Source organism: Zeus faber, assembly GCF_960531495.2.
Source record: "Zeus faber genome assembly, chromosome: 16".
Lineage (NCBI taxonomy): Eukaryota > Metazoa > Chordata > Actinopteri > Zeiformes > Zeidae > Zeus > Zeus faber.
Genome location: NC_137202.1, coordinates 12,492,577 through 12,508,791, shown reverse-complemented (window position 1 = coordinate 12,508,791; position 16,215 = coordinate 12,492,577). Strand labels below are relative to the sequence as shown.

The window sequence follows — 16,215 nt, the reverse complement described above, 5'->3', positions numbered from 1 at the left end:
AATAAAAGACCAGACTCTGAAACAGGGTTCCCATACCTTAAATAAACAAAGGTGCCCAACTAAAACAGCCATATTTCAGTCAGGGAGGTTGGCTACAGTCTTATGGACTTCAAACTTCTTAATTATATTCGCAACTCTGGTCACAGGAACATCAAGCTTCTTGGAAATTATCTTATAGCCTTTAACTTTAACAAGACAGTTGTCTGAGAGGATCAGAAAGAAAATGATAGACAACATTTTCTTTCTGATCTTCACAGACAACTCTTTCCTTTGCTTTCTCTGGTCCATGTTCGGTGTGGTGCACACGATGATACCAAACAGCAGAGTAACTACTTTTCCCCATTTAAATAGGATTGAATTATAAGATTATAAGATTGAAGACGTTATAAGATTGAGGACGTGTGATACCAGTTAAAGAAAAAAGTTAGTTTGAAATATCACTATAATCAATTATTTATTATCTTTTCTAAGGGGTACCAACAAATCTGTCCAGGCCATTTTAGAATATAATTGATCTCTTTAACTTATACTAATAATTTATCCCTTTTCACAGTTTCTTTGCTTTACTCTATGACATACCAAAGGCATGCAGCTGTACATGAGAAAATTGCTTTTAATTTCATCGCTTTTCAGGGAGATGAAGCATTGTTTCAATGAGCTGTAAAGGTATCAACAAATTTGTCCATGTCTGTGTGTATATATAGATATATGTATATATACATAAAATGCCATTATGCTGGAAATGGGATTTTAAAATCTTCATGTGGCCTATTTTTATTTTATGTTTTTATTTGAGCACTTGCCCCTCTTAAGGTTCCTGTGCACGCCTGTACCACACCCGAAGTATTTTTTTTAATTAAGGTTGGTAAAATTGTGTATTTATTTTCACCAAACAGGACAGTGAAACTCATTTGGGCACCAAGTAGAAAATAATAAAGAGGATTTTAGAGCAGAGGCAGGCCATCAATGGAGTCTTTGCAGATGACTGTATAGTCATCTGCAATGTGAGCCTCACATGGCACGACGAGGATGTGTTGCTTTCGATGAACAAGGCGCTGAAGTGAGCAAGTTCACAGACATTGTGTCTGGCAAGAATTATGTCACCAAATCATCTTTACTCCCTGTGCTGCATCCGATTAAAGGGGACCCATTGGCCCCATTGAAATAAGACACGAAACTAACAGCCGACCTGAAAGCCGGCATCATATTGATATTTGGATGAGAAATATGAAGCTCTACCAGACGCAAGCCGGTACGCAAGGCTAAATTCATGGACCCGCGCTACCTGTGTGACGACGACTCAAATGTGGTGGGGATCAAGAGGATGATATAGGCAGAAAGGGTTCATCCTCGGGTGGAGAGTGCACCCCGTGAGAGGAGGAGATTAAGAGGAGGAGGAGGAAGGTGCCTCCTAAAAGAAAAAGAAAAACTTTAGCAAGTATATCAAATTGAAAAGCAGGCGCTACCGCAGCAACTGTTCCTGAAAAGGTAGTCTAAGATTGCCATGTGTGCTCAAGAGTCCGCCATTGACATGGAGGAGGATCCTCTGGAAAGATAATCAAACGAGGCTTGCCCTGCTGGCAAAGGCAGGCAAAAAATATCTTTGTATGTGTGCAACAAGCTGCGCATTCGAGAGGGTATTCAGCATGATGGGGAACATAGTCACCCCCACAAGATCCCTTCTTAAGCCATAGAAGGAACTTCAAGAACTGCCTTTTCACTTGCTGCCTAATAAATCCAACCCCTTGACAGGTGCCAGTGTAACGAGATGATTAATGTTATTTACTTCACCTATCAGTGGTTTTAATGTTGTGGCTGATCGGTGTATGTGAAGGGCCACTCGAAGGTCTAGCTATCATCTTTTATTCATACCAGTCTTTTGACTGGAGACTTTCAGTGGAAAAATATATAAAATTCACCTAAATAAAGTTATCTTTGTTTCTAAATGGGATTGAACAAAAGTATAGAACACAACCTCCTCCGCACACAAACAAAAATGGATTATATAGACTTTTTTTTATCTTCCCTTCCTGCACTGGGTGCTCCTCCAGAATATAGATTGAGCAGTTGGGTTATGTAGCCTGTGGAGCCTTCTGACCCTTCACACTCCATTAGCCATTGCACAATGGAATGAACTTCAACAAACAAGCCTGCGCAAACACTTCATACAAAATCATGCGAGCCACGTTGCAGTCCTCTCTTAAAAAGGTCAACAATAATTACACAAACAACACGACAAGGGCCAAATTGTGATGACTTGACGACTTGGTCAGAGCATCTCCAAAAACAGCAGGTATTGTGGGGTGTTACCGATTTGTCGTGGTAAGTCCAAGGAAGGACACGTATGGGCCTATGTAGCCGAAGACCTGTTAGAGTTCCCAAGCTGACCCCTGTCCATCGCTGAAAGTGCCTTCAATGGGCACATGAGCATCAGAACTGGACCATGGAGCAATTTAAAAAGGGGGCCTGGTCTGATGAGTCACATTTTCTTTTACATAATGTGGATGGCCGGGTGCAAGTGCGTTTTCCCTTTGGGAAGAGATGGCACCAGGATGCACTATAGGAAGAAGGCAAGCCGTGTAGGCAGTGTGATGCACGCAATGTTCTGCTGGGAAACCTTGGGGCCTGGCATTCATGTGGATGTTAGTTTGACAGGTACCACCTACCTAAACATTGTTGCAGACCAAGTACATCATGGCAATGGTATACCCTGATGGCAGTGGCCTCTTTCAGCAGGATAGTGCACCCTGCCACACTGCAAAAAATGTTCAGGAATGGTTTGAGGAACATGACAAAGAGTTCAAGGTGTTGACTTGGCCTCCAAATTCCCCAGATCTCAATCCGATCGAGCATCTGTTGAATGCGCTAGAACAACAAGCCCGATCCATGGAGGCCCTTCCTCGCAACTTACAGGACTAAAAGGATCTGCTGCAAACGTCTCGGTGCCAGATACCACAGGACACCTTCAGAGGTCTTGTGGAGTACAAGCCTCGACGAGTCAGAGCTGTCTTGACGGCACAAGGGGGACCTACACAATATTAGGCAGATGGTTTTAATGTTGTGGCTGATCGGTGCAAGCTACACATTCAATACAAAAAATGGATGGAACAATGGATGACATTATTCTCAATCTTTAACCAGTGTGATGAATAAAACTCCCAGAATGTAGGACCTTAATTGGCTTTCATAAGGTAAACTTTCGATTATACTTATTTTGAGGCAAAAATAAGTCTAAACTGAATAACTATAGCTTTGAGGGTGTCACCGTCTACGCAAAGGATTTTCTTTCATCAATTACAGATCGATAGGTGCAAAGGCTCTGCTAATCTAGCTACTGCCAAAACTAAATAGCCTTTTCACATTAAATGGAGGCCTGCCATGAGGGATTAACAGACAGCCGCCATCGCAGAGAGCTCGAAGGCATTCTCACCAAAATGATCGAGGCTCAAACAACTCCCTGATGGACAGTTTAGATGAGCTATTGCTGCCAGGCAGTAAAAACAATTCCAGAATAAAATAATAACATTCTGAAGGGAGGCTTTTGATTGAACAGTTGATGGATTTAGTTCTTGGAAATAAAAAAAAAATAAAAAAACAGAATGATTATAATTGCCACCTAACTACCACATCTCACTGCTGATGTAATGCTATGGCATCATTAAGCCAGCATCAGCAGTAAAGCACCAGTCTCCTCGTGAATGATGGGATGATGGGGGGAGAACCAGCCTGACTCTGATCCCCAGTCTACGTTTGATGGTTTCTGGTGAGACGTTGTCGACAATCCACCACCTACAGATGTTGCGCCATCGACAGAAAATAAAAACATCCCGGTTCTCTTTTTCCCCTGCCTGCAATAATTCACTTATTAAGTGGGGGGGAGTGGGGTCAACTGATTGTTGAGTGGGGTGGGCGGGGGGTCCTAACATCCAACCCACACACCATAGCTCCTTCCTGAAGCTGCTTTCTGCAGCAGAGGAATGAAAGAGAGCGGAACGGAGGATGCTGATGAGTGGCTGGAAGAGCGAAGCTAGTTGACGAACCCGCTTGACACCCCCCCCCATCTCCCTCTTCTTCCTTTACATGGCTCCTGCCCAAAGAGCGTGGGCAAGACGACCTGTCAAGAATGAGTCACTGGCTCCAGTGTGGAGGGGGGCGGAGAAAGGTTTGAATCTTGTCTCCTCACACCCAAAGATAGAAGCAGGGGGCGAGAATTGTCACCTCCCGAAAAAATGTAATAAAATAAAAAAAATCAAATAAATTAGTGGCCATGTAGCACTGGCGACGCATGAGCAAACACCAATGTGAACATGAAAACACAGGCCATATAAAATAACATACAGGCTCTCTATAAAATAGATAGAGCTGGTTAGTGCCCACCCCCTTTTGTTGGTACACTGTTTCCATAAACATTTTCTCCGTAGGCATTCTTCAAAAGGCTGTTTAAACAGCATTGAACATCCAAACAAACTGTCAAATAAGCTATCTGTCAACAAGAACAAGAATAAATAAAAGAAAGGCATGGGTACAAAAATAAGAATGTTACAAAATTATGCGGACACTCCTTTCGATTCAATTCAGTGGATTGGACAATTTAAGCAAAACAGTTTTCTGACAAGTGCACAAAATTAAAGCCATGCCATTGTCAGTTAAATGGCCAAACTGAAGAGCTAAATCAATTCCATTATAGAATGTCACCTTTCAGTTAGTTAGTCAAGTTCCCACCCTGCTAACACTGCCCTGGTCAGCTCTAAGTGCTGTTATCGTGAAATGGAAAATGTAGGAGCAACACAAGCTCAGCCACAATGTGGTAGGCAACACAAGCTCACGGAACGGGACAATCGAGTGCTCTACCATGGAAAATGGTAAAAGGACTGCATCTTATATAGTGTTTTTCCAATCTTGTGAGCACTCAAAGCACTTTACAATACGTACCACACACACACACACACACACACACACACACACACACACACACACACACACACACACACACACACACACACACACACACACACACACACACACACACACACACCTCAATGAGAGCAGTTAGGGGTTCAGTGTCAAGGACACTTTGGCGCACTGCCGGGGAGGAGCTGGGGATCGAACCAGGAACCCCTCTGATTGCTGGACGACTCGCTCTACCTCCTGCGCCACGCCCAAACTGCCTCTTTACTGTCAACACAAGAACTGTTAGCAGGGAGTTAGAACAAGCCCAACATCAGCTAAAGTGGTGTAAAGTACACTGCAAATGGACTCTGGAACATCGGTAACACATTGTACGTAGTAATGAAAAAGGCTTCACGATCTGACAGTCAGACCAACAGTCTTGGTCAGGAAAACTTTTTCTCGATGAATGCATAGTGCAGGGCTCCAGACTAACTTTTTCCCACCAGTAGCACTGGTGCTCCCTACTGAAATTCTTCGGCGCACCAGCACAACATTTAGGAGCACTACTGAAATCGATGTGCGACAAGCAATTCACATTTTTTCCAACTGTATTACTAATGGAATGCTTTGGTTATAAATATACAACTTACAGAAATAATACTGCGCTGCTTTATTTTTGAAGGAAAAAGTCACAGAGTGAAGTAGAACTTTCATATAAAAAAATATTAAATTAAATAGTGCTAGTTAATTTGTTAATTTACAGGCACCAGTAATGTTTGTGCAAATAGACGCGACTTATTTTGCAGCAGAAAGCCACAGCTGCTTTATTCACATGTAAACGGAAAAAACAGAAAAGACAGAATAAGGTAACAACCGGAGACGCAGCTCCAACATGTCATCAGACTGGGACCTTTCTTAAAGGGGTACTAACAGTTCATGGAATTATGTAGTCCCGTCTGTGTGGGTTCCTCGGATCACCACACACCAAATCATAAATGAACAAATGTAAACATAAGGTATGTGGTCAGCATATTCTGTCAGTAACAACCACAGCAAAACAAGTTATCAAGGAACTCCCTCTTATATGCCTCTCCTTCCCCTCCCTTTAGAGCACAACCACCTTAGGGCGACTAGTTCTAGGACCCTCTTTTACACTGACTGAACCACATCTGTACAGCCTCCTTGGCATCAAACTCCTCCAAGCCAGTTCCCTCAATACTTATTCTAATCAGGTCCTCCACTGTGTTCACACTGTGAGCCCTCTGACATGTTTTCATATACTTTTCACATGTTCACAGATAACTGAGTTTGTACGAACCGGACGTTACCGGCAGTGAAAACTTTTACGACCCGCCTCTTTTATCTGCTCGGCTTAGGGACCATAATGTGACATTGACGAGCGCCGCTGCTGTTTGGCTCTCGACCAAAAGTTAGAAGGCGGGTCACACCGTTCACACGGCAGACACATTTTCAAATGTGGCCAATATCAGATTCCAGTGTGAACTGGTCACGGTCCTGAACCGGCCCGCATGAGCAGAAGTAACAGCTGTCTACGGAAGTAAACATGGCAGGCAGATGAACGGTGGTTGTCGGGCGGCACAAGACCGTGTGCCTCGGTTCAAGCTCGGGGATTAAATTTGCTGTTACGTTCAATAAGGAAATTTGGTCAAATAAAATACATCTAAAATAAAAACACAATGTGCGCAAATTGCGCCCCAATCACTCCCTCAGAGGACACACACTAACTATTTTAGATTCGGTGCTATTCATAAAACAAGGCGGTCGGTCTTTTTATCATTCAGTTATTATTTTTCCCCTCCCCGCGGCTCAGGGGGTAGAGTGAGTTGGCTCGTAACCGGATGAATGCCGTTCTGATACCCGGCTCCTCCGTGTAGCGTGCTGATGTGTCCTTGAGCAAGACACTCAAGCCCCTAACTGCTCCTTGGGCACCGCTATATGGCAGCCCACTGCTCCTAGATACGTCAGTTACTACAACGGTAAAAATGCAGAGAAATGCATTTCTTTGCCTCAGTACTTGTACTCTGTGCAATGACAATTAGTTGAATCAAATCTAATCTTATGGTGGCGGGCCGCCGCGGTGCACCTTGCTCTGTTCGGCGGTCCTGAAGTAGGGGACGGAATTCTGAGTTTATTCTCTAAACACGGGCACTTATTTCGCATGACCCCAATACTCTTTTATTGTAGATGTACTCAATGTATGTACACTGGGGTCAGCCCCCGTCTGTCCGCCCATCAGTCCGTGAACATTTTGTTCCCGTGAACATTTTGTTCCCGTGAACATTTTGTTCCCGTGAACATTTTGTTTGTGATATTAAAAAGGCTGGGAGCCCCTGCTCTAGAGTGATGTAAAAGTCGCATGAATTCCAATTTGACTGTTCAGACTGAGGTCGCTTTACAAAAAAAAAGTCAGACCTGTATCCGATTTTGGACCACATGTGAAAGTGGCCCAAATCCAAATTGGAAAGATCAGCTTTAAATCATCCAAACTGACTGGCTTCCCGTTCCGAGCAGGGAAACAAACAGATCTCCAGACTTTATTTTTTATCGTAATGTTCCACCCGGCACTATTCAAATTGTGCTCGGAGGGAATTATTTTCACCGGACGTGATGCCGGAGAGATTTAAACATGTCGCACTTAAATTTTTCCCCTCAAAAACCGGCAATTAACCGATAATGGAAACGAACGTAGCATTTGCGTGGGTACTAGCGGTGGGAGTTTCAGAAACGTAGAATGTGGCAGTAGGCAGGGGTCTAGTGAGAAGTCTGCCAAATGCGCAAGTAGTCTGAGGGTTTTACGACATGAAGCAATTTGATTTAGTGTCACATTAAAATGTGTCAGCCTCTTACAATGACCGATAGATTGATCAGCCTGTTTTCGCATATCCATCATTGTGCTACCCAGCCCAAGAGAAGCCTTACAATGTTAATATTACAATTGTTCTCATACTCAAACTACTTGGAGTGATATTCGATGGGTGACGTGATTTATTTGAGGGTGAGGTGATTTATTTGAGGCAGGTTTTCATTTTTTTTGATTTGAATAATTAATAACCGCTCCCCTCGACTACAACCTGGAATAAATTACTTCAGACAGGTGATCGACTCTCAAATGTGAGCTGCGTTCAAGAGCATGAAGATGTCACACAGACAAAACAGGGAAAGAAAGAAAGGGGGGGAATTATGCTCTGTGTTCGATCAGGTTTTTTTTTTTTTGTGGAAACAAAACTTGTTTACTTGTACAAAAGAAGGAAAAAACACCTTGAAAATGAACAACAAAAAATGTTGCATCCGAACTGGCTGACAGTTTTACAGAAGACGGTGTCAACCTCCAACAAACAAAACGAAGCTCAGAGGAAGCGTTATCCAAAAATAAAAAATAAATACAGAGCGAGTGCTGGCTGCTAAGGGATACGCTCTTTGATTCCAGAGGCTGACGTTCAAAATATGACAAAACTGATTTTGCCAAGAAAGAAATAGAGAGAGGAACGACGGATGAACAGTTGTTGAGGAGGCTGGGTCAAATGAAGCATGGATGCTGATGAGTATGGAAATGGGGGAAGCAGCTGAGTCGGTCGGAAATGGCTCCGTCTCAGTGGGAACACCTGTCCGTCATAGCTGGAGGCAACTGGGGAAAAAACCCAAAGAGCCGCACCCTTCAGGTGGTCCACCCATCTGTGCCGGATTGGGTGTTAAAACAGTTATTTCAGATTCCAAGCTGGAGGAATATCTATAATGAAGCAAAGGAACTTCCCCGAAAAAAAGATTGGTATTATATATTCAGACTAGGAACGTGAAAGAGAAAGCAATGACAGGCAATCTCAGGACCTCGCAATTAGACGGCATGTTCCTACAGCCACTGGGTGACTGGGACATTAAAGGTCGTTATTTCAGAGTATTATACAATTGTTTTGGCTGTGTGTTCAGTGTTTTGATCATTTATCATGCAAAACAACCAATTGAGAATAACAACCACTCGGGTGGATTCTGGCCATAAAGCTATGCAACATTCACACTGCAAGCTTTAGTGCTCAATTCGGATTTATTGTTGAGATCCGATTTTTTTTTGTTCGTGGCCAATATCAGAATCCAGTGTGAATTGGTCACAGCCCTGAACTGACTCGGATGTGAAAAAGTAACTTCACCCGCAGCACGCTGTCATACGGAAATAAACACAGCAGGCAAATGCACAGCAGCACGGTGGTTGTCAGGCAGCGTGTATTTCGGCTCAAGCTTGCGGATGAAATCTCTGAATCCAGACGGGGGCATGGTGCTTTTTTTTTTTTTGTTTCAATCAATAAGGAAATTCAGTAAAATAAAATACATGGAAAATAAAAAACACAATGAGCGCAAATTACGTTCCGATCGCTCCCTCAGTGGACACACACACTTTTCGATCCAGTGATATTCATAAAACGCGGCGAGCGTGGGGCGGTGTATTTATCCATCTACTTATTTTCCCTCCTCGTGCCGTATATGCTGCTTAACAGTGGTGGCCAGTCGCGGCGGGGGTGGGGGTGGCCGCGGCGTGCCTCACTGTGCTTGCCGGTCCATAAGTCTGGAGCAGAATTCCGAGTTTATCCGAGCAACACAGGGCTACTTTTGTTTGCGTCCCCAGTCCGTGAACATTTCGTGCGCTGCAGTGTTGTCAGTGATAATCAAAAGGTTGGGAACCTGTGCTCGAGAGTGGTGATGTGACTGTTCAGACTGAGGTTGCATTGGAAAAAAATAAAATAAAAAAATCAGACCTGCATCCGACTTAGGACCACAAGTGAAAGTGGCCCAAATCTGAATTGAAAATATCAGATTCCATGGGATTTATGCTGTTCACAATGCCATGAAAAAACTGGTCTGAGTCAACAACTGTTTAACAACTGATCTATGGGCTCCGATTCAAATTAGTTTGCAAAACTAGATAGATAGCCTGGCTGCCAACCCTTCAGAGAAAAAGAGATCAGAGAAAGAAACTATTACTCTCCGTCCTTTCACGACAAAGCCAATGTCAAAGACACACACCATCAGAAAACACATTTTTGCATCAAGGCTCATTTTACGTGGTAAATGTTATGTTATATTATTTCATATACCGCCATATACAGTGAATTGACCAAAGTGGCAAATTAGAAACCTCACTACCCATTTTTTACGTTACCAGTGACAATACTTAAAATAGACATTTATGATCATGCGCAACAAGGTGTTAATTTGCAGGTTAATAAATATCTCTACCTCTATCTATTTTATGCACATTTGCATTAATGGCACCATAAACCATTTACTGCAGCCCTCTGCATCTTAAAGTGCCAGGCCCAAGTACAACAAATCATCATCGTTGTCATCATCATCATCAGTCAGCCAGTATCAGAAATGTTTAAAATGAGCCAAATATTTGCTATACTTGCTGAAAGATGCACCAGTATGCAATTATGTGGCAGTAATGTTTTACAAGAACATCCATCCAGCTACAGCCAAAATCAACTCAGGTAAGACACACATTACCTGAGCCACCTCACAATATGCCCAAAATGATCAGTTAACACTTTGCACTTCCAGCTTTTGGCTCATTTTTTTGCATGATATCCTTGATTTCAGACTGCTGCTGTGAGTCACAGTGGCATGCTGGAGGAGAAGTGGACTCCAGTGCCAGGCAAACTGATTTTTGCTGCTTATTCCTGTGTTTTATACTTGTATATGTGTGTATATGTGTGTGTGTGTGTGTGTGTGTGTGTGTGTGCTAATCTGCTGACCTTTCTGCATGCTGCTCTGGGCCAAGCCGAGGAGCTGTGGGGAGCGTTCCTCCAGGATCTGCTGGTGGAGGCTGACGTAGCGCATGCTCCACCAGGGAAGCAGCTAAACCCAGACGGAAAAAAGGAAGAAATAAGGCAGGAAATAACTAGGCCACAAACAACATGTGAGACAAATGTTTAACCTGAACAAAGGTGAAACAATAGAAAAGTAAATTAGTGGTTAAATGGGCAGGTCCACCTTAATAAGAGAAAATATATCCTGCACACTCAATGTAGCTCCATATGGTGTTTTATTCACCAACCATTCAACAGGTTTGTCTTCATACCCTGATGAAGAAAAATTTGTCGAAATAGAATAAGCTCTGAAGGCACACCGCGGCCGCCCACAACCGTTAAGTAGCGTATACAGGGCGGGGAAGGAAAAAAAATAGATAAATAGACCGACCCGGTGAGGGGGCACCCACGCTCGGAGCATCTTATGAATAGCAGCGTGTGTCCGCCGAGGGAGCGATCGGGGCGCAATTTGCGCACATTGTGTTTTTATTTTAGATGGATTTTATTTGACTTCATTTTATTATCGAACGAAAGAAAAACCAAAAAAAAGCACGTGCCCCTGTCAGGATTCAAAAATTTCATCCGCAAGCCTGTAGGCCGAAGAACACGGCCCCACGTCGCTGGGCCGCGGTGCGGATCAGCTCAGGGGCGTGGACCGCTTCACACTGGAATCGGATATTGGCCACATTTAAAAAAATAATGTGAACAGCCAAACCAAAGAAAAGTTGAATCCGAGCAATAAATCCGAAATAGAGCACTAAGGCTTGCAGTGTGAACGTAGCCTATCTGACGGGGACGGATCGTGACCTTGAAAATTGGTCGAAAGGTCGGGCTGTGATAACAACTTCAGATTTAAATGACCAGTTCAAATGTTGCTCCAGGCACGACAGTTTTACACCGTAGCCCTGATACTACGTGGCGCACCATCATCGGGTTTTTTTTTTTTCCCCCAGTATTGTGTCTGCCCTTAAGTGGACGACACTGTTTTTTGACACCTCCAACTGTGAGACAGCTTCAAAAAGTAAATTACTTCGCTCTGAATGGAAAAACAAACATAAAAAAACCCCTGAAACAGTCGTTGACTTGAGTTAAGTACCACCCCCCACTGCGACATCTCACCACAGCAGCGGTAAAAGTACCCGGGGTCTACCTCAGACAACAAACAAACCTTTTGAACCAACTGTCAGGGATGCATGCCAAATATTTAAGTCAAGGCTGTTTCTGTTTTTTTATTTTTTCAAACTACTACTAACTCAGGAGGCTGAATCAGTCCGTCCCTCTTTGCGTTTCACACCTGCTCCACTGAGTCTGTGTGGAGCTTTGGTTTAACAGCTTAGCGTGGCTCACTCAACACCATCTGGAAGATTTCGCCGGAGAGGGTGATATTGCGGACTTTTACAATCATTGGAAAGCAGCGAAGGGCCGTCAGGGAGCTTTATGAGGACTGTGCAATCAAGAAAAGAGGAGAACACATCATGGATCTTCCAATGCATTCCTTAAATCATCACTCAGACTCTGCCATGGGGGTGGAGGTCGGGGTGTTAACTCTTTTAAAGTCAGACGTCGCCAAATCAGCGTTGTGCCAATGTGTATGAGGTTACTCAACGACTCAAAAACAGCTAACAACACAAATTGGCTACAAAGCAGAAGGTTCATTTTGAAAATAACATTACACACACACACACACACACACACACACACACACACACACACACACACACACACACACACACACACACACACACACACACACACACACACACACACACACACACACACACACACACACACCTGGAGGCGGTCCATTTTGGAGGAACAGTTGATGAGCACTACCCGGGCCAAGAGCAGGAGGAAGGGGTTGGCCACAAGGCTGTACACCGACTCCCCGTCCAGCAGCAGGCTTCTGCGGAAAGCTTCATCCAGGGCCTGGAGCTGGCAAGAAGAAAGAAAAATAAATAAACAAATAAAAATTTTAAAAAAAGAATGAAAGAGAGAAGGAAAGAAAGTAAGAAATAGGCAGATTCCAGAGTAGTCAGGGGGAGCGAGAGAGATATGGAGGAATGGCGCCCGTAATCTCTCCTGACACCTTAAAAAAAAAAAAAAGCTCTCCATTTCTTTTAGGTGTGCTGACGATTGGGAATGGCAGCGGGCTTCTTGTGGCAGAGTCAAGGAGGAGGAATGAGATGCTAGAGCGAGTTAGTGTGTGTGTGTGTGTGTGTGTGTGTGTGTGTGTGTGTGTGTGTGTGTGTGTGTGTGTGTGTGTGTGTGTGTGTACTGAATCTGTCCAGCAGGAATAGGTCTCTGGCCTCGGCCGGGGGGGCGTGAGAGACAGAGCAGTCGGTAAGTGAGGAGAGCAGGAAAGTAAAGAGGTGTTCAGGGTGAAGGCAGGGAGGACAGGGAGCACCCCGGGGGAAATGGCTCGAGTAAAACCAGTACAATTAAATCCATCGCTACACGGACTCCTGAATCAATGTTCCCGTTGGAGCATGGCTGCTTCTCCTTTTTCTGAATTCTCTTCGGAACAATGAGTCAAGTGTTTTCCACAGTGTGATATTAGATGACTAAAATGGCAATACATTTCAATGCTGAAATACAACACTTAATGTTTATAAGAATCACAGAATCTCACTACATATCAAATGAGCAGCTGGGAATCATAATGATATGGAATCTGAAATTCGATTCAGCGACTCGAGCAATCTACAGCATTTTGAATAAAAAAAAATTAAAAAAAAAAGAAAAAGTTAGAAATTTCAACATGAATTTTACGTGGAAAAATAAAAAAATAAAAAAATAAGAGAAAAATGACAGCTCTTTTTGACGGGTGGAGATAAATCACAGCCCCGCCAGGAAATTCTTAACCCAACAGAGGTGATGCCTCGGGTTGGGTATGAAGTCCCGATACCACTATGGCACCAGTTCCATGACAACCGGTACCTACTGGACCGAACTGCAACACAGATTTGGTTGCCTCATTTCTGTGCCATGTACGAGCTGCGATTGAAATATCCGCCCTCCGGTGCTTCGAAACCGCCACGCGGGCCTTCACTAGCATTATTGTTTGGTGCACGCTGCTTGAAATCCTCTGGATGACGTGCCGCCATTTTCCTCACCCGTGCGACTCGCCTTTTAAGTTTTGGTCAAGAGGCAAAACGGCAGCGGCGTCAATGTCACATTATGGTCGCTTAGACGATCAGATAAAGGTTTTCACTATCGATAACGTTCGGTTCATACAAACTGTGAAAAGTGTATCAAAGTAATTAAGGACAAACGGGTTTAGTTCATAATAAAAAACTTTGAATAACGAGAATAAGTTGCAGATGCGGATGATGTCAGGAGAGGAGGCATATTTTGCTAGAGAAGCAGGCATATTATATTTATTATTGTAAAATTTGGACAAAATAACTGTTGAAGTAGAGAATTTGTAGAAGATCGGATGAACCAACAGACAATCTTGAATAAGACCCATATTTGAGGCAGTTCCAACATGGCGTCGCTCGAGTTTCATCCAGATTGGTTCAGTATCGTGGAAGAAGTTTGTGATCAACAATCACTACCTCATCAAGATGGCGGCACGCACATGGAACGCCACACATGCACACGTTGACGATTCACAGATCATGGGATAGCACTGCAGTCTAGTGACACAGATAGAGTCGCGATTGGACTTTAACTAAAGGAATATAAGATACAAACTCTTAACCATACAAAGTTAGAAATTAACAGGTATTCATTTATTACTATTAAACTTTATGTTTGAAAAAATTTTAGTTAAAGTATTACCAGAAGACAATTGGATTAAACAAAGGGCAGCGAACTGAACATCATAAATATATATGCAACTGACACGCACCAGAGTAAGCTCTACAAAATAAAAAACCTGATAGCACCACTGTGAGAATTTATAGATATACCAGAAATATCAATGTACATAAACTTCCTGAATTATAATTACTGGAAACAATAACCATAAGAAATAACATAATACAAGGAAAATGTATTTATTCTGTATGTGTTTTGAAGTATTTTCATTATTTTTGCAATTTTGGGTTCTCTTCCAGATGCCTGAAAGATTTGTTAAAAATACAACAAAAATGAGCCTACAAGACAATTAATTTAATCATATATCCTCTAAAATTGTAGTCAGTTAAACCACTTAGTTTATTTATTTATACGTACGTTTATAATTCTGTTCCCCAAAATGGATGAATAATCATGCTCACACACTGGAACCAAAGAGAGCCAAAGCACACTCGTCCATTGAACTTTAACGAAGGGCCGACTATCCTGCACCCCATATATTGCTGCTTGCAGCTATAACAAGTATTCTAACTGTTATTTACTGTTAAATCATTGTAGTTGACTTGAGTTTTATTTAATATTTATTTATTGATATATTGTTCAATTTCTTTGCGTTTGCAATGAAAAAAAACCCAAAACAACCACCAAAAAAAACCACTTCTTTAATGTTGATTTCAAATTTAATTTTTTTTTTTTTTTTTTAAGTATCAGTTCAGGCACCGGTACTGGTTTACCAATATCGTTATAGGTACGGTATCGTGAAATACAAAACGATACCCATCCGTAGTGAGGACCGCCCCATAACCGCCTCCCCAAAGTGTAATGGCCGCCTGCTATGGACCGCCATGTGATTCGGCTCAACTCTGTCTTAATTGGGACCCCCAGAGATCACTTTTTTTCTACGGAAACGCTCCTTCTCAGCCACACCCGTCCACTTCTCGCTTTCCTTTTCTCATCTTCTCTTTCCGCCGCCCAACCCCATATATCTTTCTGCTAATTCTTCGGTGACTCTATAGCGCCTCATTACTCGGAGCAGAGGGCACTGGGAGGGAGTCAGACATTCAGGTTGTTCATCACGCCATGTCAGCCGTTGATGATGCAGACACACGCACGCACGCACGCACGCACGCACGCACACGCACACGCACACGCACACACACACACACACACACACACACACACACACACACACACGCACACGCACACGCACACGCACACACACACACACACCTCAATAAGCAGGTTCCCACAGTGGCGATGATTGGAAAATTGCTCTCCTGATGACTGAATGGGTTGGAAGAAAAGGAAAAAAACATATGTATAAAAAAATTTAAAAAAAGGCTCCGGCTCCCGGTGGACGTACTCGGAAAGTGGTGTTGCTCACGGGCCGATTAAAACTAACTAACCACCGGAGAAATAATTAGGGGGCGGAAAAACCCCAACACGACTTAAAAACATAAAGGCTCAGCCGTTCTTCCCCCCCCCCCCCCCCCACCCCCCGATTTGATAGCTCATTGTGTTTTGTGATTTAATGTTGACATTTCTTAAGGTTGTAATAAGTTTTATAAAATGTCTTCATGTCTTTTAGAAAAAGACACTCAGACAATTTTGAAAACTGTGAAGTGTTGTAGAAAAAGAAACACTCCACAGATCATCACCAGTGACTTCCAAACGTGATGTTGTGCTTCCATGCATTGATATTGAA

At 43.1% G+C, this 16,215-nt stretch overlaps 1 protein-coding gene across 1 annotated transcript in view; it reads right to left on the bottom strand.

The window, feature by feature from the left end:
• The window catches only part of ttc27 (tetratricopeptide repeat domain 27), a gene marked incomplete at its 5' end in the record, with an annotated part of 114,316 nt that overhangs the window by 80,942 nt on the left and 17,159 nt on the right, over window positions 1–16,215 (bottom strand). Inside the window, 2 exons of the mRNA XM_080016375.1 lie at window positions 10,656–10,758; window positions 12,501–12,641. Coding sequence (XP_079872501.1) covers window positions 10,656–10,758; window positions 12,501–12,641 — 244 coding nt within the window. The remainder of the gene's footprint in view (window positions 1–10,655; window positions 10,759–12,500; window positions 12,642–16,215) is intronic.